We start from the raw sequence: 23731 nt of genomic DNA, 5'->3' as shown, positions 1-23731 counted from the left end.
TTATTTAGCAGTGTGTTTCATTTATAAACAAAAGGATAGCTGACTTGATAATCTGGACACTGAGTTGAGGGAGTTTAATACAATATGAATGTCTCATTTTCTTTTTAAAATTCTGTTGGTTGAAATGTTTTGATATCTAAGATCCTTTTGTTAGTAGAAGGTACAATGATATTGAAACAATGCATGCACATTCTATTTAGAACTGGAACATCATCAGTAGAGCTTTAGCTAAACAATCAGCATTCAGGACCTGTACTGTCTGTTTTATAATTAATACTGAAGCATACAAAAGACAAAGAAGCTACATACTCTGTCTAATTTGTCTAATTTTTCAAGTAAGTTTGATTTAGTGGATGCAATTAAGTAGTTATTATATTCTCTTTTGGAATTCCCTTCCATAATTTATTACAGCAAGCATTTAGCGATGATTGATTTTCTGTTAATTTCTTTTTTAGACTTAGTGATGCTGCCGAATGGAAAGTGAGGCTGGTATTGAATCCAGACCAGTGGAGACTGCAGCAGGCAGTCTTACAGGGTGAGGCACAGATGGAGCTATAGCATCACCCAGGAAGGCAGGGTTTCAGTTGGCTGGGATGACATCATCTCATTGAGCACTATACAGCCCTGCTGGTCGATCATGTGCCTACAGTCTGCCTGTACAATCGTACATGAAGTATCTTCCTCTGACCCAAGTCCATGCGAGTCTGTCCAAGCTAGACTACGGTACCGATAAATAATTTCGGTAGACATAATGTGCTTCAGAGGAGAGTCCATGCTTGTCTGTGTTCTCCTGAATCTCTAGCAGCGGTTGCTGCAATGAGCAATGATGAATAAGATTGCATATTCCAGATTGAGAGAAAAAAGGGGAATGGCATAAAGAAGCCTTTAGTTAGAATTTACACAAGCCTAAAGTTCAGTGTTTATATGATGGGTTGTGTCATTAATGTCTTAGGAGTGCAAGAGAGGTGATGTCAATGTTTATATGAATCTATGCTTCACTTGAAACACACTACAGGCAAAATGCAAGTATGACAGGATGCTGTAACTAATTCTTCCAGGATTTCACTAGATATTAATAATACTATGACACTGCTTTACTTGAATATTGTTTAAATTTAACTCAAATAATCTACAGTCAACAAAACAATTTCTTTTTTGCAAAAATGTCACTGCCTGAAGAAAATTCATTTTATTTAGAAGCATCAAAAGTATTTATTTTGACTGGATGCAAATATGGGTGGGAAATACAACATCAGTGGCTGTGTTTGAACTTTCACAACTTGGGGCTGGAACAAATTCTAATCCCTGAGGCAAATGGCTTGTGGAAGGAATGCCTCACAGATATGTTGGTTCTCCATGGAGAGAGGCAAAAGTTCATTGCTGAGCTGCAGAAAGGTCAAACGTGAGCTGCATCAAAATATACTCTCCGTTCAGTCCCCCAGAGCTTTAGAGTTATTTACTTGGTATTCCCGATACCCTCAAACAATTTTTCTCACATTTCATTGAGCAGTTATTTTTCTGAAAGTCCTCGGTACCTTGGAGTCATGGCACAGTTTTTGCATTCACTGCAGCTTTTTCTTCTCATTGTTTTGCCATTACCCAGCCAGCAGGATTCACCTCTAGCTTCAGGAACTGCTGCAGCACCCAGGCATCCTTCTGGGCATCCTCCAGGAACTCTTCAAAGGAAATCTGTCCTGACATAACACAAAACATTTCAAGAAATATTTATCTGGATAACTTTATCTAACGTGGACACCATGTATTTGGTATATGATACCCACACTGTCAAGCTGCTGTCCCTGCTGAAAATTCCAGCTAAGGCCAGCTGGGATTCTAAACTGGTTTAATATGATTTAAGCTGTGTTTTCATCACTTCTAGCTGGTCATCACTGGTCACATTCTTGCGCTCCTAAACCTTAAACTTGATGCAGATATTTAAAATATTGCCTGAAGCAATCACACCAAAGTTTATTCATAAACTCAAGAATTCTGGGACTCTTTCTGGGGCTATTGTCCCATAATTAATGGAAGTAGATATGGACACACAGAGTTCAATAAGCTTGCATATGTGCTGTATTCCCTCAGTTGAGAATCTATATTATATACATTATTATTTAACCACATGGGCATTAAAGCTAAACAATACAGCTTACTATGTTTACATTTGTTTAAAAATGGAGAAATGCTGCTACTTAACTTTACTTTTGAAAATGTAGACAGTCATAAATGTGTTTGAAAACTTTGAATGTAAGCCTGGATGTGGGGTTTCTTGTAAGCACAATATGACGGTTAGTTGGGGTGTTTTGAAGCCTTCACTACTGTGCTTAATGAAATAGGTAGAAAATAAAAACGGTTTAAAAACAAAGGTAAGGAGATTGCTTTGATCTCTATTGACCTACAATCTTTATTTTTGTCAAGGAGTTCAAACATTCAGTCACACACTTGGTCAGGTGTGAGGGAGTTGCTTTTGATTGCATCAGTATCTGAGGCCTGCTTTATTTTATGGAAGATCTTTTAAAAAGAGTTTGGAGAAAGGCAGATGACCTCCGCATGACAATGATGAAACATAAAAGTGAGCAGTCTGCGAGTAAGTTGTGACAAGGAATGGAAAAGTAGTTAAGAATTTGCATGTTTATAAATGGATTATTTTTACAGTACATTTATGTTGTCTTAGATTGTCCTATGTGAATTTCCTTGTTTTCATGAATAAACATAAGAAGCCGTTTACATTTCTCCTACCATATTGATAGAAATATACATTGCAATACATTACCTTCACTGAACAGGTGCTCTTATCCGGAGTGATGTACAGTAGTGAAAAACAGTGTTACCTCGAGGCATACAAAAAGGTGATATCACCAAGAAGGCACAGAGTCCCTTTTAAAGAAAAAAAGATAAGATTAGATAGATAAGTAGATAAGAACTTTATTCATCCCAGAGGTAAATTCTTATTGTGATAGCAGCATGACAAGACACCACACATTGTTCCTGTTAGGCACAGATCCATGATACGTAAGATAAAATGCAGAAATAAATAAAGAGAAAAAAACAGTTTCAGAATAATTTATGTAGAGGATGCATACAACAAGTGCAAATGTAACCTTAATGGATATATATGAGCAATTATTCTGGGAGATATGGGCTAAGGAAGGTTTGGCTAATTAGCATGACTCCATGTATCTGACTTGCATTTACATATGTACTATGGTGACCCCAAAATGAACGGCAACAGGTTTATGCGTGATTATTTTATTCAAAGTTGATCTGCGAAAAAACCTGCATTTCAAAATGAAACAAATTTTCACCAAAGTTAGGTTGTAATGTCATCCACACCTCCAGAAAGTTTGGCCTTCTAAGTGGTTGCCGAAACATTACTTATCTGAATTAGTATCACATGGTTATGTAGCAGTAATGAAAAGGTATGAAAAGGCCAACTTAGGCTAAGACTCATATTGATGATGTAGTGCAGAACCCCACACAGCTGCTCAGCACTGTTCAGGTCTTCAACACCCTCGGGCTGATGCCGTCAGGTCCATCTGCTTTGTTCTGTTGTAGTCTACACAGCTCCCACCTTAACTGGCTCTCAGTCAGATTCAGCCCCAAGTGGCCAAGGGGAGGGGTTCTACATAGTAAGCAGGGAGACGTGAGGTGACAACTTCCCCCTTGAGCAGAAGGCATCAGAAGGATCGCCTATCAAAAAGAGCCAATTATACATCAAGGATGGCCAAAGGGTGAAACTACCAACAAACAACAGCCCCCAGATGTAAGCTTACTGTTAGCTAAATCAAGAAGACTGAAGTCCAAACACATGACTATTGATCATCATACTGAACTTACACAAACTTTGTACTGACCACTGAACAAACTCAACACTCACTGACCATAAGAGAGAATCCCACAGACCAGCAGGCAGGCTTCTGCATGCAAAGTCTTCGGACCCCCTGGTATAGCATAAGAAAAAATCATTCATAACCTATGCTGGCCTTGTGTTTTACATCATTCTTTCTGTCTGGATTCCTGGAATATTTCCACTACAATTTATCCTCACTCTCACTTTCTCCACCTTCCTCGTCTCCTCTTTGTCCCCCTCCCTGAAGGTGCTCTTCTTCCTATTAAGCATACCCTTAAAAATGCTGTTGACCCAGGGTCCATCGTTGGGAAAGCAGCGCACAGTCTGGGTAGGTAAAATGCTATCCACACAGAAATGGATGTAGTCTGTGATGCTTTCAGTCACAGCATTTGTATCCTCCCCATAAGGTTTACAAAGCTCCTCCCAGTCAGTGATATCAAAACTTTTAATGTCTCTAGCCTCTGGTGACCATCTTCTCACTGTCCTTTTTACAGTCCACAAACTCATAAAAATTTGGAAGGGTTAAGGCAAGAGAAACATGGTCGAAATATCTGCATACAATATTGCATACTACAATTAATGTGTTTGGGTGTGGTGTTTGAGATCTCGTAATAACTGAGTGAATGGCACCACCGGCTGCTTCCTCGTTAGCTAAAGGCAGAATGTAAACAACTACGATAGCAACATGAGAGAACTCATGAGAGAGATGCGCAATCGGCTCAATCTTCAGAGTACAAATCTGCTCTTTTACCATGACATGTCCTGAGTTGCACTACTTAATGTTCACAAGCACAGCAAGCGCACCGCCTTTCATCTTGCCGAACTGCTGATGATGTCTATCAGCATGTACAATCAGAAGTCCATTCACTGAAACATTATCATCAAGGATGACATTATGAAGCCACATTTCCATGAAGCGCATAAAACTACACTCCTGAAATTCATTCTTTGTCCCTGTTACTTCCTCAGGCTAATCATCTACTGCCTTGTATACACAATCTTGCCATTATCGTAGTCACAAACAGCGTCATGTTGAAGAAGTGCCACAATGACTAAAAGGGAGAGAAAAAAACTTCAAGACTGCTGTGTGTTCCTCATAGTCATTACAAAACTTTAAAAAGTAACTTAAAGACACTTAGACACAAAAAACATGAAAAACACTCAAAAGAAAACACTTAAGACAATCAACTCTGAGCTGCTTTGAGCTGTCTTTCACCTCTGTGGTGCCATAAGAACCTCAATCAACTGCAGGTGGGTGCAGTCACTCACTAAGTTGAAGAGAATATCTAAAGGAAAAGAATATCTAAAGGGAGGAATGAATATAAAATGACTTGTTTGTGTTCTTGTGTTCGCATGTTCAGTTAGTTGCACCTGTTTATTTTGCAGGCACTGCTGTCTGTATGTGACCAGTTACTACCACTATACTATATAGTTAACATTATGGTTTGTCTTTAAATTTGCGAATGTACAGTTGTATTGGTATCACTAGACCATTGCATCCATAGGTTTCCATCACTTTTCTGTTTTTTTGATTCTGAATCTGAATAGAATTGTCATAAGACAAGGATTTCAATGCCACCTTCTCACTACCTCACAATTTTTTGAGTCTCTGCTTTGTCGCCTGCAGTTTTGCAAGGAGCAGTGCAGCACATGCACTCCTCTGATCATCACCAGTAAGCCAGTCTTTATTTTAATGTCCACACCGTACTACAGGACAGGGTTTGTGCTCATAAAGAGGCCTATCTCTTACAAATTATAAGTAGTAAACTGGTTTATGAAGGTCAGAAAAGTCTAAGCCCTGCTCATTACCAAAAGAAGAACTAAGTAAACCCAAAGCCTATGCATGCATTCTATTTATCAGCAGACCACTACAAATTATATTGTCCAAGAGATGACCCTTCCTCAGGGATTCACTAAAATGAGCTACGGCTGTTTTTTTTTCATAGATAAGTTGTGAAGCACTTTTCATCTTTTTCCTACTGATTACATCATCCCAAATGCTCCAGTACCACAATCATAATAATCTCCCCATTGGACATTCAGCTGCACCTTAGGGTAATTGTGGTTTGTTTTTGGGTTTTTTTAAACCTTAGGTAGAGAAGAATTCAGTGGCACTGGCATATATTTACATTCTCATTGCTTGAACGGCTAACAGGCATGCATAATTGAGGTCACTGGCCTGAAATAACGAGGGAACTCTTGAACTCTTCCACTACCTATTTGAGGATAAACTAGCATTTTTCACTTGTCAGAATTCTATTTAGTACACTGCACCTCTTTGATGAGTGAGTGGATTAGTTTAATGTTTATGGGCAGGCAAGAGCATACAGTTAGCAGACAAGAGAAGCATATTTTTGGTAAAAACAGGTGAAGCATATCAATTAATCTTTTGCTCAGGTTTAATATGCATTCTGGTTGTCTCGTCAGTGTCTTTAATTGGGACATGTGATTAGATACCATAATTATCCAAAGCAACGTACAACATTCATAAATTAATAAATCATCATCGATGATACAAAGTGTAATAGACTAGTATTGTAGAGAAGGATAATTTACAGTTCATGCGTAGCATTTGTTAGAAGTAGGCTACTAGATTCTGCTGGAATGTTTGTGTGGTCACGCTTGACAAAAGCCACAATGACATTATATATTGTACCCCTGGTTACTATTTAAAATTAAAAAGTGAAAACACTTATGAATACCTTCAGATGAAGCCGGAAGTGCTTACTTCAACGATTGCACGCAGTTAGTTTTTGTCTGTAAATCCATTGCGGTCCTTATGATTACACCGTAAATTACCCCTTTTGTTTACGCTCAAGCTGTCCTCGGGAAACGACACTCAAGACTGCTCTAACAAAATGTCAATGGTATTGTCGTAGCCGATAAGTGTAGGATTACAATGTAAGTGTTGGACATAAAAAAATACATAATTGCCGGTGTAAGCAGCTATTATATAAACATTAACAATCTCACCCCATTCTCTTCAAAATCACAAAAGATACAGTATTTATGTTTAATCAGAAGTTTCCCCAGTTACGTCAATTCCAAAAAAACCTTTTTTTTTTGAATTCGTGTAAAAAATAAGACACCATTGGGACAGTGTATCTGAAACTTTGTGCATTTCCTCCAGATCGGCAACGTCAATTTCCTCCCCTGCGTTTTGGTTGACATACCCCATATCCACGGGAAAGCGCTCTCCTTGGTGCTGAAGTTGCCTCGAGACAACGAACCAAAAGAAAATCCCTCGCAGGCATTTCAATCATGCAGCATCTGTTTATATAGAAAATACTGTATGTTTTCGGATTTTGACAAGAATGAGGCGAGATTATTATTATTATTTTATATAATAACTTCTTACATCGGTAATTGTGTATTTTTCTCAGGCTATGCGGTGCTTTTATCCAGGGTGCACTGCAGTTATACTCTTCAATACCATAACAGCAGTGCACCCTGCTACAGAGAGAAGAATATTGCAATATTGTGTTCAGATTACATATTGTAAAAGCAATGGGAATGGTATATTTTTAAACTAAATATTTAGCCTAGATCACAAATCATTCATTTTTTTATGAAGTGACTTATCAGTTGCGACAGTAATTGTTATGTTTTTTGTGTTTCTGAGACAATAACTAAGGCACAACTGTGCATGTGTATAGGGTGGAAAATTGATATGATTTGATGTTGTACTCCACAACAGACTCATGACCAATGCTTGTATGATTAATCATGTACACTCCTAGACTGCCCCACCCAACTCTAAGACAGTTTCAATGATATCTTGATGTTTTCTTCACAGTTTATTCACACCCTTGAAAATCAAGCAATGGATATGCTGATGGCAAATTCTCTACTAAACTCACTCACAATTTCCAATTTCATTCTCATCTTTACAGTGGAGATTATTTTGAAGGATTGTGCCTGCAATCCTGAGCACACACTCCTTTAAGCAAATTAATTTTTGAGTCTGCAGTTTTCATGTTGAAACCTTTGAGAGATGCTCAAAAGGCAAACAAGGGCCTTTTGGATATTCTTTGTTTATTATGAAATGCCTCAGTGTTTTGGGACCACTCTCCAGGTGATTAGAGTTATTATTTAGCTGCGCTTTATTTAATCCCCAGGAGAAGGTATTATAAAAGGTCAATCAACAAGGTGCTCCACAGTAGCTGGACTCGAGCTTCATCATAAACCTATACTGACATTTATTTCCCAGCAAGACCAATTATAGTCCCATAGGCTACAAGATCTGCTATTTATATTCTGGCGTACAGTATATCTTAATTATACACCTTAAATCCTTCATTGGAGAGGAATGGTTTTTCCAAACCCCTCAGGCCACTGAACTTGAAACCTATAAAAAGGAACCATAGGTGATAATTGTTGGTTCAAAAAATCCCTAAATGGCCACCATTTTGGGATGTATTTAAAGCAATATTATATAATGCATACAACACATTTTTTATTTCTATACCTCAATATTAAATGAAGCAACTGAGGAGAGATAAAAGGGTTGAGGATTGTGCACCTCTTGGGAAACTCTCCTGCTCCTTAGCTGCTATACCACATTGTTCCCTGTCTTATTTATGCCATATGAGGAGATGACTGCTAAAAAAAGAGAGGTAACTCTGCCAAGCATTACCAAGGAGTATCAATCCATGTCTTTGGCTCTAGCTTTAATGGGGATCAGTAAATTGACCTTTGTGGCTTTTCTCCCTGTCCCTCTGGGCAAGCCATGTATCTCTAATACTCATCCTCAAGACAAATCTAAAGTCCTTCTATGTGCTTTCCTTATTCTCTTCACCATATTCATCCTTGTACCTTAGGTGCCCAAAGAGCCTGATCAAAGACAGTACCATGAATCCATGACAGTCAGTATTCACCTCAGTGTCCTCACATCCTTACTGTTACACTAACAAGGACCATCTTTTTGTTTGTTTTATTTTGTTTGTTATTATTATTATTATTAATCAAAGTTCATGACAGAAATTCAGAATGCATTATGTACAGTACCTCCACCTGCTCAACCTCTGCCAGTGCACCCTTGAATATATTTCAGAAAATGAAACAATTTATAGCACCTAAATTGAGGCGTAGGTAATATATAATTGCCTGTTCTTTTCCACAACTCTACATCAGTAAAGTCATCTTACTCTGAGAGTAACAGAACGCATTAGTACTACAGAACTGATGGGCTACAGTATAACAAAGCAGTCACAAAGAAAAATCAGGCACTGATTTCATGCCAATGTCACCATTCTGACACTTAATGTAAACACCAGAGCATCTATTTGATAAAAACACTATTCATCAAAAATTGCATAGGCTATTTACTGGACTTTGAGCAACACTCCAAGTCCATGCCATTAACAAATCTGATGTTCAGTAGTGGACATCTGCAAAGAAATTGTGTTTTCATTTGCTACTGTCACGATTTCAGCATGCCTGGTTGAAAGACAGACACAAAACCAAAATGTTCGGGCCCTTTCAGGCAAGCAAAAAAAAAACACGAATTGCACAAACAGAACACACAGACCTTTGGTAAAGTCATAAATACAAATGATATAATCAAATCTTCAGACTACAATCTTAGTTGACTATTTTAGTAGGCTACCTACTCACCCACACAGACTCAGAAATACAAAGTTTATCTCATAATTTAGAAGACTGCTTATTTATTTAAGCATTAATGTAGTCGCCAGATTCACTTAACTTAAGTACCTTATACAGTTATCTTGGACAAATATCTTACTCCGGAAGGGGACAGTCACTGGCACACAGGTGAAATGTAATGCTAAAATAAGCTTTCAAATCTTCTACCATTCATGACAGATCCTAACAACTATGCTCTACAAAAGAATAACAAATAGGCCTACATATCAAACAAATTTGGATGTTCATGTTAAGCGTAATGTTGATAATTAAGAACCGAATTACATTAATTGCGGTGAAGTTCAATGTTTATCGTCATGCATACTTCCAACTTATTTCCGAGAGTAATAGCTTACTACTGCCCTCTGTCGATTTTAAATGCTTACGCACAGAAAACTGTAAACATTCAAAACGTCACTTCCTGTTTCATTAAGTCAGGAAAATATCTCTGACAGCTTCCTAGATATTCCTGTTGCAAAGTCGCAAAACAGAATTAATCAGCCAGATTGTTGTGTTAGTGATTATTGAGACAGCGCTTTCGAAATTTTCGCCTTTGCCAAACGAATAATATTAGAGTGCAGCTGTAACTCATTTCTACAGCAATGAAGGTGAGTTGGTGGGTAGCTAGCTCGGTTTGTTTCCGTTGGAATCTTAGGCTGTTGCAATTTCTGGCAGCGATACTGTCGTAATAATAATATTCAAAATGGTATTGATCTATGTTTGGAAAATGCGTTTGTTAAAATAACTACAGTGAAGGCTACTCTGAATAAAATTTTGGCATTATTTTGTTTAACGAGAAATACCCCTGCTCTCACCAGGGGCTTAGAACATAACGCCAAGCTGTTACTGCTGCAGGATGTTAGTATTATTACGTTAGACAGTGGTTTGGACACGGGCAGCTACAGTAAGCAGCCTAATATGGGCCCTTGTTGCTTTGGTTTATTATCTGCTGATTACCTCAGCTGATACTGATGCATATGTACCTTGGGATATTATCATGGCGTGGCATCTCTATCGTAGCTTGCTGGCTTCATATCATTTAACTAAATAACCGAACAATGCTTCTATAAGATAGATCTAAAAAGGGTTAGTAGCCTAGTACTACAAATAATAGCTAACATTACCTAAAACCAGTATAATGACGCGCATGACTAGTAAAACTACCACTATTGAGTTGCTACGGCATTCAATTGATAGCTAAACTGAAATTAAGCTTTACCATATCAGTCACTCACTTTCTGTGTTTGTAACGTCAGCTGTAATATAGCTAGCCTAGTATTATGCATTTATGTCTTGGGTTATCTGACGGGAGTTATTTGAGTGGCCTATTACTAGGTACTCTTTTTTCTTTCATTTAAATGAGCGCACTTAAATGTAATTTACAATAATATAACGCAGTATATTGCACCTATTTCACTGACTCTTATTTTAGGCATAAAGGTTTTTTCCCCCCTCATTTTCCTGTCAGAACCACCATTTGGCATAGGTTATAATAATTACGACATTATCACCATGCTTAGCCATTTCTGTTGCAATTTAATGCATACATATCATTATGCAGACATATTAAAACTAGACCTGTTATTTCATCCTGCAGATTATATCCGTATCATAATAGTGGTAAAATGATCAGTAATGACACTGTTTGTGCATCATTCTTTGGTCATCATTACTGAGACATTAGGGGTTAATCAGAGGGGTGGTGTTATGGGGAACAAACTACTTTAAACCAGGAAATTGCAGGTATATACCAAGTAGGGCACTATTGTTGTACTTAATCAAAGTACTTCATCTTAATTGCTTCTGTTAATATCCAGCTGTATCCATCCATAATCTTAATCTCGAGTAATATATGATGAGATACTCTTCTAAAGTGTATAGGTAGCTCTGTGCGTCCTGCATAAATTTACCTGCATACGTATTTCTTAAGGGACCCAGCTCAGAAACTGAAGAGGTGGGGGAAGCCAGTTCATCACCTGACGTCACCGATACCGAAGAGCTGCCACCATATCTGCGTGAGGAGCCACCGGAAGGTAAGGCTGTGCCTCATTCTCTTCTCAGAAGAAGAGTGGATTCATGGGATAAACACTGTTAATAACTGCCTTCTCACAAAGGTGAGGAGAAGACCAAAATTTACTGAGTAAACCGTGAAAACCTGTGGTGAAATATATATGGTTCTTCACAAAGATCTAGGCTATGTATAAATATGTAACTTACATAGAGATATGTTGAGTTGTATTTTTAATACATCGCATATTAAAAACTTGATTGGATTTGCATTTTGGCATTTATCAGATGCTCTTTTCAAAGTGATATACAAAGTGTGGCTTGGAAAGACTGGTTTTGAGACATGGATTTCATCATAGGGGTTGTCATGCTTTTCTGCACTGCTGACTGGAGAAACAAAAATCTCACTAGTTAAGACTGAAAAGAGGTCATTACTGCCAAAATGAAAATGTATTTTCATGCAGGAATGTCAGTGTCCCTGGTTTTCTGACACTTTGGAGTATCTCTGACAATATGTTTTTGCATTCGAAATATATAAAGGTGGGATGAACTCATGAAGTCACTGACAATGACAAAGGCAGCCTATCTCTCCAGCTTAGCCCACTAGATGTGTTCATTATTGACATCTTTCATAGTGCTGCAGAATTCCTTTTTGGGGCCAGATGACTTACAATGCAGTAAGACAAGGCAGCAAAGGCATCAGAGCCTATAATACACATGTTGGGTTGATGGAGAAAAAACAGCTTTGGTTAACATATTGTGCCTTGGCATAGAGGTATTCCTAAAAAAACCTGCCAAAATCAAAGTGGCACAGTGTTATTTTCAGTGATTAATCTAGGACTGGCAGTGCACTTTACGTTCTTTCTGTTATGTGAAATCAGTGGACTGGTTTGGAAGTCTGATAGTGATGGCTACTGTACAGTATGGATGGAAGTAATGTATTCTGAATCCTTGTTGACACAGCACTATAAATATTTCCTCACTCCACAATTTACACCTCATTTTGGTCAGAATATAAACACAAACCTCATGTGAATAAGCACAGTATTTGTCTGGCACATGTATCTGGCCCATAATTATATGCATATGATGGACTGGCCACCATATTCAATCAACAGAGCACCTCTGGGATGATCTGGATTGACTGCATTGGCTTCCATGTTTATGTGTTTTCACCACATTGTGACCATGGACATGACCATTTAGACTTACTGAGCTGCATGTGGCACTTCCTGATAGTTGGGATTTGATTTCACAAATAGGGATAAATGCTTGTTTATTGCCATTTCTCCTGTAGTTTTACCCATTCAAAATACACTACATGGCCAAAAGTATGCGGACACCCAAACATCACACCCACATGTTCTTGTTGAACATCTCATTCCAAAATCCTGGACACTAATATGGCATTGGTCCCCCCTTTGCTGCTGTAACAGCCTCCACTCTTCTGGGTAGGCATTTTGTCTAGATTTTGGAACATGGCTTTGAGGATTCACTTGCATTCAGCGACAAGAGCATTAATGAGGTTAGGCAATGATGTGGGGCAATAAGGCCTGGCTTGCAGTCGGCGTTCCAACTCATCCCAAAGGTTTTCGATCGGGTTGAGCTCAGGGCTCTGTGGAGGCCAGTCAAGTTTTTCCACACCAAATTCGGCAAATCAGTTTCTTTATTGAACTCGCTTTGTGCACAGGGGCATTGTCATGCTGAAGCAAGAAAGGGTCTTTCGCAAACTGTTGCCACAAAGTTGGAACCACACAATAGTCTAGAATTTCGTTATTTGCTGTGGCATTAAGATTTCCCCTCACTGAAACTAAGGGGCCTAGCCCGAACCATGAAGAACAGACTGAGATCATTATTCATCCTCCACCAAACTTCATAATTGCCACTATTCAGGTAGTGAATGTTGCAACCGAGAACAGACTATTTTTACGTGCTTCTGCACTTGGTGGTCCTGTTCTGCGAGCTGGTGGGCCTACCGCTTCACGGCTTAGCTGTTGTTGTCCCTAGACGTTTTCAATTCACAGTAACAGCAGTTGCACAGTTGACTGGGGCAGCTCTAGCAAGGCTGACATTTGATGAACTGACTTTTTGGAAAGGTGGCATCCTATGACAGTGCCACGTTGAATGTCACTGCTCTTCAGCTCTTCAGTACGAGCCGTTCTACTGCCAATGTTTGTTTATGGAGATTGCGTGGCTGCATTCTTGATTTTATGAACCTGTTAGCAATGGGTGTGGCTGACGTTGCCGAATCCACTAATCAGATTGGGTGTCTACATACCTTTGGCCATGTAGTGTATGTCATCACTGTTAATTTAAAGGGATATTTCATTTTGGTATGACACTTGTCATTTTGTGGAGATTGTATTTGCATAGTGGGAATATGAGCAACATGAGCTGTTCCTGTTGACAGTTAATGGCAGCGCCGTTCCTCCTGGTTTTCCCAGTTCCTGTTTGTTCCCATTCCTTTTTGCGACCACACCAAAATGAATCATTTTAAAACACAAACTAACTATGAAGGATAATGGGTCGATAAAAGAAAATACTAGCGTCATGAGGTCAGAAATTATTTTTAAGAATCGTTTTCTGGATCTTGTTCTTTTATAGGGCAATAAAGCCTTGAAAATACATTAGATATTCAAAATAACTTGTGACCGTTTGACGTTAGTACTATTTTTTTATCAACCTATTATCCTCCGTGGTTAGTGAGCACCACAAAATTACTTGAGTTATGCCAAAGTGAAATTTCCCTTTACATTATTTTTTATACTTAAGAACCAATCTGTAGTTTTCTCATTTAATGAAAACTGTGAATCACTTAGCCTAAAGTGTTTTTATACACCCATCTTTACCTACCTCTCTGTCTTTCTCTCTCTCTCTCTTACACATGGTGGGAAGGGAATTAAAGCGGGAGAAACAATTGGTACCTAAGTTTTTATATTTGTCTCCTGAGCAGAGCTTCATTGGCCCACTAAAGATCAGTCTTTTGTTCCAGAATGGTCAGTGTGCTCGGTACCTAGCTAATGTCATTCCTGTGCTCCTTTCTTCTGCATCATAGTTGAAATTGCAGTAAAATATATAAAGATCCTCTGGAGGACAGTCTACAGTCACACAGTTGGTCTAAAACCTGGTGTGTAAACAGACGCATTGTGTGTCATGTGCTTTTAGATTGAACACAGCACGTGGTATTGATATTTGACGTCCATTGACAGAAGTCCTTTCTTGAGCTCATGGTCAGAATTGTAAGAGAGGCATAAAAGATAACTGCTGTATTGCAGTAAATGCCTCTAGCCTGTGCCTAAAATTAGGGTATGATCAGGATCTCAGGTGGTGAGACCAGCTGAAGTACCTGTCTTTGGCGCAGTGGGTGCGCCTGGGGAACTGGAATCAAAATCCTGACCAAATGGCAGACCAGACTGCCAAGTGGCCGGGAGTCCTGCAGAGGTTTCATTTGGCAGGGTACTCCTCGCCTGACTACCCTGGTCCATTGAGTGCCTGCAATCTGCCTCCACCAGTTGCACAAGGGGTGCAGTCCTCCAATGCCATGTCAGTGCGGTTGACTTAGCCTACTACTGGGACTGACCATTCAAAAATGATGAGAAGCGTAAATGTGGGGGAAAAGATGTTCAGTAAAAATATGATTAAATAAACGGGAATGTTCAAACCTTCTGTTTTATGACCTCTTCTCACTCTGCCTTAGGCTACTAAAACTTCAACTGTTTTAAGTTTTTATACATTTAACATTAATTTTGGTCTCACTCTCAGACGTATGTGTAGAAGGCAGTAAAAAAGCAATGATTCGTTTTATGTTGACACTGCAGTGGGAGAATTAAAATCCAGAGAGGATGAGTGGATTTTTTAAAATTCACAGTTTTATTCAATTTAATTGATGCTGTGTTCTAAATACAGAATTTGTCAGGAGAACTGAGGGCCCAGCTAGACTGGAACATAAGAAAGCCCACACAAAACCAGGCCTCTCTTCGTTTGATTGTAGTAATACCATGTTTTAGTTCACATTTAGTCACAGCCAGTAGGTGGTACTAAAACCTTTAAAAATGTATGCAGAGACAAAAAAAAAATATCTGGAAGCCTTAATATTGTATTCATGTTATAGTCTGACATCTTCAGTTTTATTTTTTAAGTTCCTATAGCAGTGATGGAGATGTGATATATTCAGTGTGTATTTTAGTTTTTTAGACCTATTTTAATAATGAACAATAAAGGGAAGAGTTGCATGGGGACAATTTCAATAAAAAATCAGAATGAACTAGCTTATGTGTTATTAATGGCAGAGAGAAAGGAAAGTGAAGGGTGATTCAGAGCAACCTTCTGCCACTCCACAGCATCACGGTTCGTTTAATCGTACATAAATGTGATCAAGTGATAAATGTGAATCCGTAAATCTCACTGTAATTAATTATCTTTGCTCTCAGGGAGGCTCAGATACCTGATACACAAATACTGCATTTGACTTACAGTAAATGAGCTAACAGTAGTTGGCTGTGTGAATTCCATTTCCAAGACAAGCGATCATTATCAAAGCAATGTCACCTCCATACTTCAGCTCTGATGTCTATCATTTATGTTAATAGTTTTTATGATCTGCAGGACAAAATGGTTGCATGTTTACTTTGTCACTAAATTACACCCTTATATATTATATTCTTCTCTATAATATTCTTGAGAAGATGTCAAACTAGGGCAAACGAGACTACTTTCAGCTGGCGCTGCTTTAGAATGATACTGTACAGTACATAAATGCATATAAAGATACACCACATTGCTGAAAGTATGTGGACACCTGACATCTAACTTCTCATCCGGAATTTTAAGCATTAATATGGAGTTGGTCCACCCTTTGTTGCTATAACAACCGCCACTCTTCTGGGAAGGCTTTATTATAGACGTTGGGGCATTGCTGCAGGGATTTGCTTCCATTCAGCCAGAAGAGCATTAGTGAGGTCGGGAACCAATTGGGCGATTAGGCCTGGCTTGAAGTTGGCAGACTGTTGGGGAAGCACGATATCGTCTAGAATGTAATTGTATGCTGTAGCATTAAGATTGGCCTTCACTGGAACTAAGGGGCCTAGCCCAAACCATGGAAAACAGTCCTAGACCAAGAAGTGTCCAGATACCTTTAATCATATAGTGCATGCATGTAAAGCATGTCCTAGAGACATGCAGTGTTCAATGGATTTTTTTCAAAACATAACAAATGGACTATGATCATGTAAAATACTGCTAAAATGTTTATTTCAGATTTGTCTGGCTCTTTAAGTGTGCAGGAATGGGGTCTCGTTTGATTATAATTGTGCAATTTCTGCAGTGCATAATACATTCAGAAAACCCGGAGAGCCCCATGATTAGTTTTTTTTACTGTTACAGTTTGAAGCTCTTGGTGCTGTAGTATTTCTGCATTGGCTTTTTTTATTCTTACTTTTATTTTGGCTACAGGGGACATGTACTGCTATCTAGCTAGATACCTAAGCAAAGTAATTTGTCTACACTTACATATTGAAATCATATAATGATGATTGTAGCAGTCTGACTGATGTTAGTTTTGTACATGCTTCATTGCACGCTCGCAAAGCGAGCTCCTGTGGAACATTATCTCATTTTAAATATAGTTTTGCAATGATTAATCAAAATATATTTTTGCCAATATCACCCGACATGTTTGTGTCATCATTTTCCTTGTGTTGATTTTCTATCACTGATTTCTGATTCATGTTTTCATTTTAGTCCACTCTATTGCTTTACATTATTACAAAAGAGGCCTGCAATATTCAGCATTAGAACTCTCCATTTTTTTGCAGTGTAGACATAACCTACAATGTACAACTTAGCTTTTTGAGATTGTTGTTACAAATGGAAGACATTTTTTTTTCTTTGTGCTCTGAATATTCGCTCATTGTAATCATGTGATAAACTGCACCCAAATCATTTGCATAATGAGGAAAATCACGCAAAGGTACATGAGAGGTGTTTATTGGCAAACTGCAGGGTAGGAGGTGGTTGGAGCATAATTTTACAGCTCTTTGTGTTCAGTCAGCCACCAGCCAGTGTCGTTATGTCTGGTGCGATCTCGTGATGATAAACAAGTCGTCAGTGCACACGCTCTCTCCTCCCATATGTCCTGTAAGAGTGTGAAATCATTACTGTTTGCCTTATTAATGTGCAAACACACACCCTGCAAAATTATGGCTGTTATGAAGGGCATCCGACTAATGTTGTTTAAACATGCCTCTCTTTGTTTGATGTCACAGACTTCTGACCTTAAATGATGTTTGTTTTGTTTATCCACTCTCTCTGAAATGATGCCTTGTAATCTCACTTCAGTGAAATACCAAAGTAATATAAATGGATATAAATAATATAGATAGATCTGTCGATACATTTAGAACACATACCAGCGATATGAAAATGAAAGCTGCTGTCTCAGTCAGAAGATTGTAGAAATTTCTGGGAGGCTTTCAATGCCGTATTTTGGACGGTGTAAATAAACAAGCCCGTTCTGTTTTTCAGTCCCGCAATCAGTGTATACCTCAATATAGCCTGAAGGGATGACTTTATAAAGTTGAGCTTCAGAGCATTGGATTTTTGGTTAGATTTATAAGTTCTTAAGCAATAACACCATTGGTCTTCATGAATTTGTCAGAATTTACTTGGCAGGCCTTACACAGATCTCTCATTTGCCATATAATCTGTAGTACAGACTTTTTGTGGTCCTTGGCAGACTCAGGGATTGCTGGATTTTATTGTATATCCAGGAGTCTTGGGTGCACGCCATGGTAACCAAATTCACGATAAACCCCATGTGGCCTCCCAAGTACATACATTGTTATCACCTAATGACCCAACCAGTCGGCTTAGATAAGAATTTTAGGGTCTCTACTGTGTCACAGAAGCTTGATTGAGGACAATGGATGATTTATGTTTTTCTGTGTGGACCCCCAGATTACTGAATTCCTTGTCAAAATAAAAACAGAATAAGAAAACAGTGTGTAGAAAAAGGAACAGTATGTCTTTAAATAAAAACTTTTAACTTTAATGGTTATATTAGGGGAACACAGACAACCTCTACTTTTAAGTTTTTTTAATTTTATTTGTGCTTGTTATTTTCCTCTGGATTTTAATTTGTCTGTATTTTGTTTGTTGGTTCTTTTCAATTTCAATGTCTGTTCTCTCTGGGAAACACTTTGTGCAAACTTGTTTGAAAAGTGCTTTGAAATAACGTTGATTTAAATTCACTTTAATCAAATAGAATAGTTGACAAAATAGAGTGAAATGCTTCTCACATTTGCTGTCACTAAATTGAGGCGGTATTTTCAAGGTTTGAGGCCTGAACTCGTTGGGCTTTGGGTTTGCCGTGGCAGCGCGTCGGGGTGTTCGGCTGAGTTCACCGTGCCACAGATGAGTCTTGCAGTCCCTGCTGTTTGGTTTTAGTTATTGATTGGATGGCAACTTCAGTCGACTGCGATTCCTAGTGTAATTCAGGTGCTGTAACCTCTGAAAAGCTCTAAAAACCTCCATCATTGTCTCTCCTCAGTGCCCTGAGTGGCCACTCTCGGGACACAGCCATAACAGTGGATTTTGTGGGCCTGTAATGATAAACTGCGATGTGCCGTGGAGGAGCTCAGTTTGATGTGGGCGGGCGATCCTTCGGCGCTCTGTGGCTCTTCCTGGATGTAGGGCGATCCTTGCTTGCGGGGGCAGGGAGAGGTCATCGCTGACCTTAGCAGGTCTGTCAGATGTTGACAGCAGAAGCCATCCTCCACGATTCCTTCTGCTGTAAAATCCTCCACCTGTCTGGAGGTCTTAGCCAGGCTGTTATTTCTGTGATCAGGGACCGTTTTGCCCAACAGAACAATACTTAACCCTTCCCCCTACACAGTTTTATTGGCAAACGCTGTGTGTGGTTGCTAGGCTTGCAGCTAACGTAGCTTTTTGAGGTTGAAGGGTCACCTGCGCCAATTTCTGAAGGAGAATAACCGCAGCAGGTGGGAGGTCCTGCGATCAACGCAGGGCAGTGGGCGTTCGGTTACGGCTCAGGGTCGCTGGCCTCTGGGGTTGGGTCCGCCTCCTGGGCTGTAGATTCCGGAGAGATCCTTCCTTTACGTGGGAGTATTCCCAGCCCGGGCCCAGGCTGTTTCAGATCAGCACGCGTAGCAGTTAAGCTGGAAAAGAAAAACGGTCTGTACTGTGTGTGCGCTGGTAAAGGATGCGGTCTTCTGGAGTTGAGAGGAGGGTGCGGGCAGCAGCGTACCAAACAGATTCTCTGCTGAATTCAGTTTGGCCTGGAGAGTTATGTTCCGCAGTATTGCGAGGGAGAAGGAAGTGCTGAATAATTGATTGTGATTGATGTCAGCAACGTGCCCTCTGAGGATTGCAGAGCCAGGAGGCTACATTTCGAAGCCTCGGCTGGAAAGAACATTTCAGAGGAGGAAACGCACGCGGTCGCGTCGTCGCGCATCCATAGCCCTCATCTTCCTCACGGCTAAAAAATATTATTCATATCAACAGGATGCCGTTTGTACTCGTCGATAGTCACGCACCTCTCAAAAAATAAATAATAAAAATAATGGTGTCATGAAACTCCCCTAGTTTATATCCTGGAAAAGTTTCTGTTTGTATCAGTTGTTATGGTGATATCTACTATGTGGTACATTTGACAGCTCTGAAGTCAAATGGATGCTTTTATGTTCTCCATCCCTTCTGAAGGCAGTACAGTGGAGGCCCCAGAGCCAAATGTAAGCCTTTGTTGGAAGTCTACTGAGTATAAATGATTTTCTGCTTTGGTTACTCCTCATTTACTTGGTTGTAAAGAGGATTAAAGGTATAAGAACCAGTGCAAATCTGCTTTCCCTGGACCGTAGGTTATTAAAATAGAAAACGCTCTGTAGGATGCTGAGTTCTGTGCCCAGACATTACCTTCCACTTATAGAATCCCCCAGTCTAATCCTTATTTTTAATGCTTGAATTTGAAAAGCAAATATGCACCGTAGCAATTGACAATGTTTTTTATTTTACGGTATTTAATACCGCCACAGTCTACAACATTTTTGGCTCTTAAGTGCAGTGTGTATAAGAATGTAGACATATCACTGGTTTTATGGTTTATATATTATCAGAATGCCTATTATCAGAATGCCTTCTGTTACTGTATGAATAATTGTGTTTCAGTATGTTATGTAACCTTGAATTAAGTGGGGTTTTATAAGCATGATTATCTATTAATTATAGTGCTCTAATAGCTTGCATAGGAAGTGTATTCTCTGAGAAACACTCTTGAACTAACAATATTTATGTGTCTTTACAAGCATGCAAAACAAAAGAACAAACCTGAACATTAATTTTGGCTTTTTTTCATCATTGACTTGGTATGTTGGAGATTTTCTTTCATCTTTTACCTTTTATCCATTCTTGAGTTAAGCAGAACCTTTTCAGGCCAAGTCTTGTTTTGATAATTCTGTTTTTCATGGAGAAACTAAGATTCTCATTTCCATCAAACCTGAATTAAACGTGCCTGAGACCGAAAGCTTATCAGCTCTTGAACCAGCAGGGCAGACTTCAAATGTGCCGACTATTTACCATACCAATTTTGTTTACTAGTCAGACTTGCCAGTCGTCGTTCAGTAGATGTGAAGTTCCACTAACTTTGACTGCTTCAAAACTCTGTGCTTGATAAGGAGACAACATTGACCTTATTTTGCAGACTTGCACAGTTATTTTACAACCTTATGGGAACACACAAAACAGCTGACAGTGAAGGGCACCAGCTAGCAGCTACTCTAGAAAGTCGGCAAGAGCATAACCTTCTCACAGCACTGGCAAACTGTATTCTGAGGACCACGACATCACCTGGGTGTTATTCTGAGAACTACATGTTTTTTGCCATGACAACAGCAACCAAATGGCCTGTAACTGGCCTCTGTGACTTTCCAAAGTTGTTCTGAAGGGTACTGTGAAGAACATGTGCCGTTACAAGTTATTAATATCAGAAATTAGATTGTATTGACTTTTCCCCCCACCTGTCAAGTTTGCTGGTGACGCTGGGCCTGCTCCATCATTCTGACAGATACAGTCCGTTTCGGGGGGCCGGGGGGGGGGGGCAGTCTGATGTTGTGTGTAACTGTGACGAATGGACTGTCAGCGCTCGGCCCTCGCTGGAGACGTGCGTGTGCCACGCTGTCTGCTCAGATGCCCCCCTCCCCACTCCTCCCCCCCCCCCCACCCCCCCACTGCACCACCGCAATGAATTTTGGATGTACATGACGGATGCCAAGTCACTCGACAGTGAAACGCTGCTAGATTTTGGATTTTATTTGCTTTTGTCAGGACTAGAATTAATCACAGTGGTGGGCGGCGAAGTCGTTAGCGCCGTTAATCGTCATCATCACCGCCGTAATGCCAATCAGGTGAGATGTTCAGACAACCGTGCACTGGGTGAGCCTACCTGAGACTTTTCTTTGACGCTCCTGACAGGGTGATCCTCGTATGAGTAAGAAGGGATCCTGGTTGAACTGATTGTCAGTCTGCCCCCCCCCCCCTCCTTCTCTAAGACTCAGTGACCGAGGCACTGTGTGATGGGAGCCTCCTGACAGGACCAGCAGTTTAATGGAACTAGCTGCAGAGGCACTGCAGTCCAACTGCGGCGGGGAGCCTCGCTGTGCCAGAGTGAAGACCAATCAGAGTGTCTTCCACAGGGACTCACGGCAGGAGTCTCAATTTACATAACCTATGGGGTCACAGCACCACATATCCCCCTCCCCCCACAGAGGGTTGTAAACCACTAAAGGTCATCACTGTCACTTATTTCTGTAGTCCATTTTTTGCGTTGCGGCCATGCTTTGTTTGAAGGACATAACCACTGCTATATCAGTGCCCAGTGTGCGAGGCATATTTAGATATTGTTTGATTTTACAATGCATTCTGTAATACATTGTTTAATACGGGCCAAACAATGCTTAAAATAGGTTTTTAAAAAAGCAGCTTAGAAAGAAAACCCACTTCTGGTGGAGCGTATCATTTATACTCAACTGGTGTGCATGAGCACTAAAATGGGTAGTCATCATTGCTCACTAATATAGTAAAATGAAGTGTGAAATGTCTTTTTATTTGATAATCACTTTAAGGCTAAGAACCAGGTTCTGAAAATAAGAGCAATTGCACTTTTGGTTCTTCAACCCCTTTGCATAAATGCTCAATCTGGCCAATCCTCACCTATTTGTGTAGTGTTCTATATAAAGCTTTAAAACTCCTGATGTGAGCTATAGAGATATAGTTTTCATTTCATTATCGTTATTTTATTTCATTATCTAGCCTCCATTTGCATTGCTAGCATGCCAAATTTACCCGTTGTATGTGCCCTCCCTGGATGCACAAATGTAGAGAATGAGTCATGATGTCATTTTATTAAAAATGGTGTAATTCAGAAGAAATGTTTGCTTTTTGAAGAGCTGTGGCTACACTGGCACTTTCAGTGCAAACATGTGCAGTAACTATTTCACAAAACAGGACAGCTTTCAGAATAATAACCACAGTCTTCTTAGCTTGGACAAATTGCTGAAACTGGTTGCTAGCGCAGTTCTCAGTTGAGCCGATTGAGGCTTCTGTGGCTCATACATATACAGCCGTATTTGCCTGATAACACTCCCATCCCAGGATGCCCTTGATATACAGATGGAGCCACAATAGCCACGTGTGTTTGTTTACTAGTGGGTGGTACGCTTTGGGAAGAGTTGAGGGGGAAGTTGTGTCGGGGCGGTCCCAACCATGCTCCATACAAACCAACAGGTTTTTTACAATACAGATTTGATGTCTGACATGAAATGTGTGTAATTATAGTCATTGACATTACTTTGAATAGATATGTGGTGTATGTGTAGTGGATACATCCCTCTATGATAATTCATGGTTAGTTTAGCTATTTTCTGCCCCTTTATAGTCACTTTGAATGTATATGCTCAGAGTATCTCCTTCAAATTTATTTAGCAAATTTTATTAGCTAAATAGAAGTTAGCAAACAGGAACCAGCGGTTCATTCAGTGTTGCCAGCTTGGCAACTTCGCTACTAGATTTAGTGCCAGCCACAGTTGTCCAGGAAATAGTCACAGCCAGGCAGCCAGGGTTTGTCCCAATGCCCTTCACCTCCAGTGAGAGAGAGGGACGCGGTGTGGAAGGAGGAGGGCTAGAGCCAACTTTGCGTTAGATGTCATCTTGTGACAAATG

General features: G+C 39.7%; 1 protein-coding gene and 1 long non-coding RNA gene across 4 annotated transcripts in view; one reads left to right on the top strand and one right to left on the bottom strand.

Annotated features, from left to right (window-relative positions):
* Nucleotides 1-1232: 1232 nt before the first annotated feature.
* Nucleotides 1233-22080, bottom strand: LOC118228320. Of its 3 annotated transcripts, XR_004765452.1 has the most exons (4): nucleotides 6553-6684; nucleotides 2774-2877; nucleotides 1536-1694; nucleotides 1233-1385 (listed from the first exon to the last, which is right to left on the bottom strand). It is a non-coding gene; the product is annotated as an uncharacterized LOC118228320 (long non-coding RNA). The 3 variants fall into 3 exon arrangements; XR_004765451.1 differs by lacking the exon at nucleotides 6553-6684 and adding an exon at nucleotides 21957-22080 and having other exon boundaries at nucleotides 1233-1694; XR_004765450.1 differs by having other exon boundaries at nucleotides 1233-1694.
* Nucleotides 9915-23731, top strand: part of LOC118228319 (transmembrane protein 263-A-like) — a 68841-nt gene continuing 55024 nt past the window's right edge. Inside the window, exons 1-2 of the mRNA XM_035419764.1 lie at nucleotides 9915-10104; nucleotides 11427-11529. Coding sequence (XP_035275655.1) covers nucleotides 10099-10104; nucleotides 11427-11529 — 109 coding nt within the window. The 5' untranslated portion in view covers nucleotides 9915-10098. The remainder of the gene's footprint in view (nucleotides 10105-11426; nucleotides 11530-23731) is intronic.

Source organism: Anguilla anguilla, chromosome 5 (genome assembly GCF_013347855.1).
Source record: "Anguilla anguilla isolate fAngAng1 chromosome 5, fAngAng1.pri, whole genome shotgun sequence".
Classification (NCBI taxonomy): Eukaryota; Metazoa; Chordata; class Actinopteri; order Anguilliformes; family Anguillidae; genus Anguilla; species Anguilla anguilla.
This window is presented reverse-complemented; position numbering and strand designations above follow the sequence as displayed.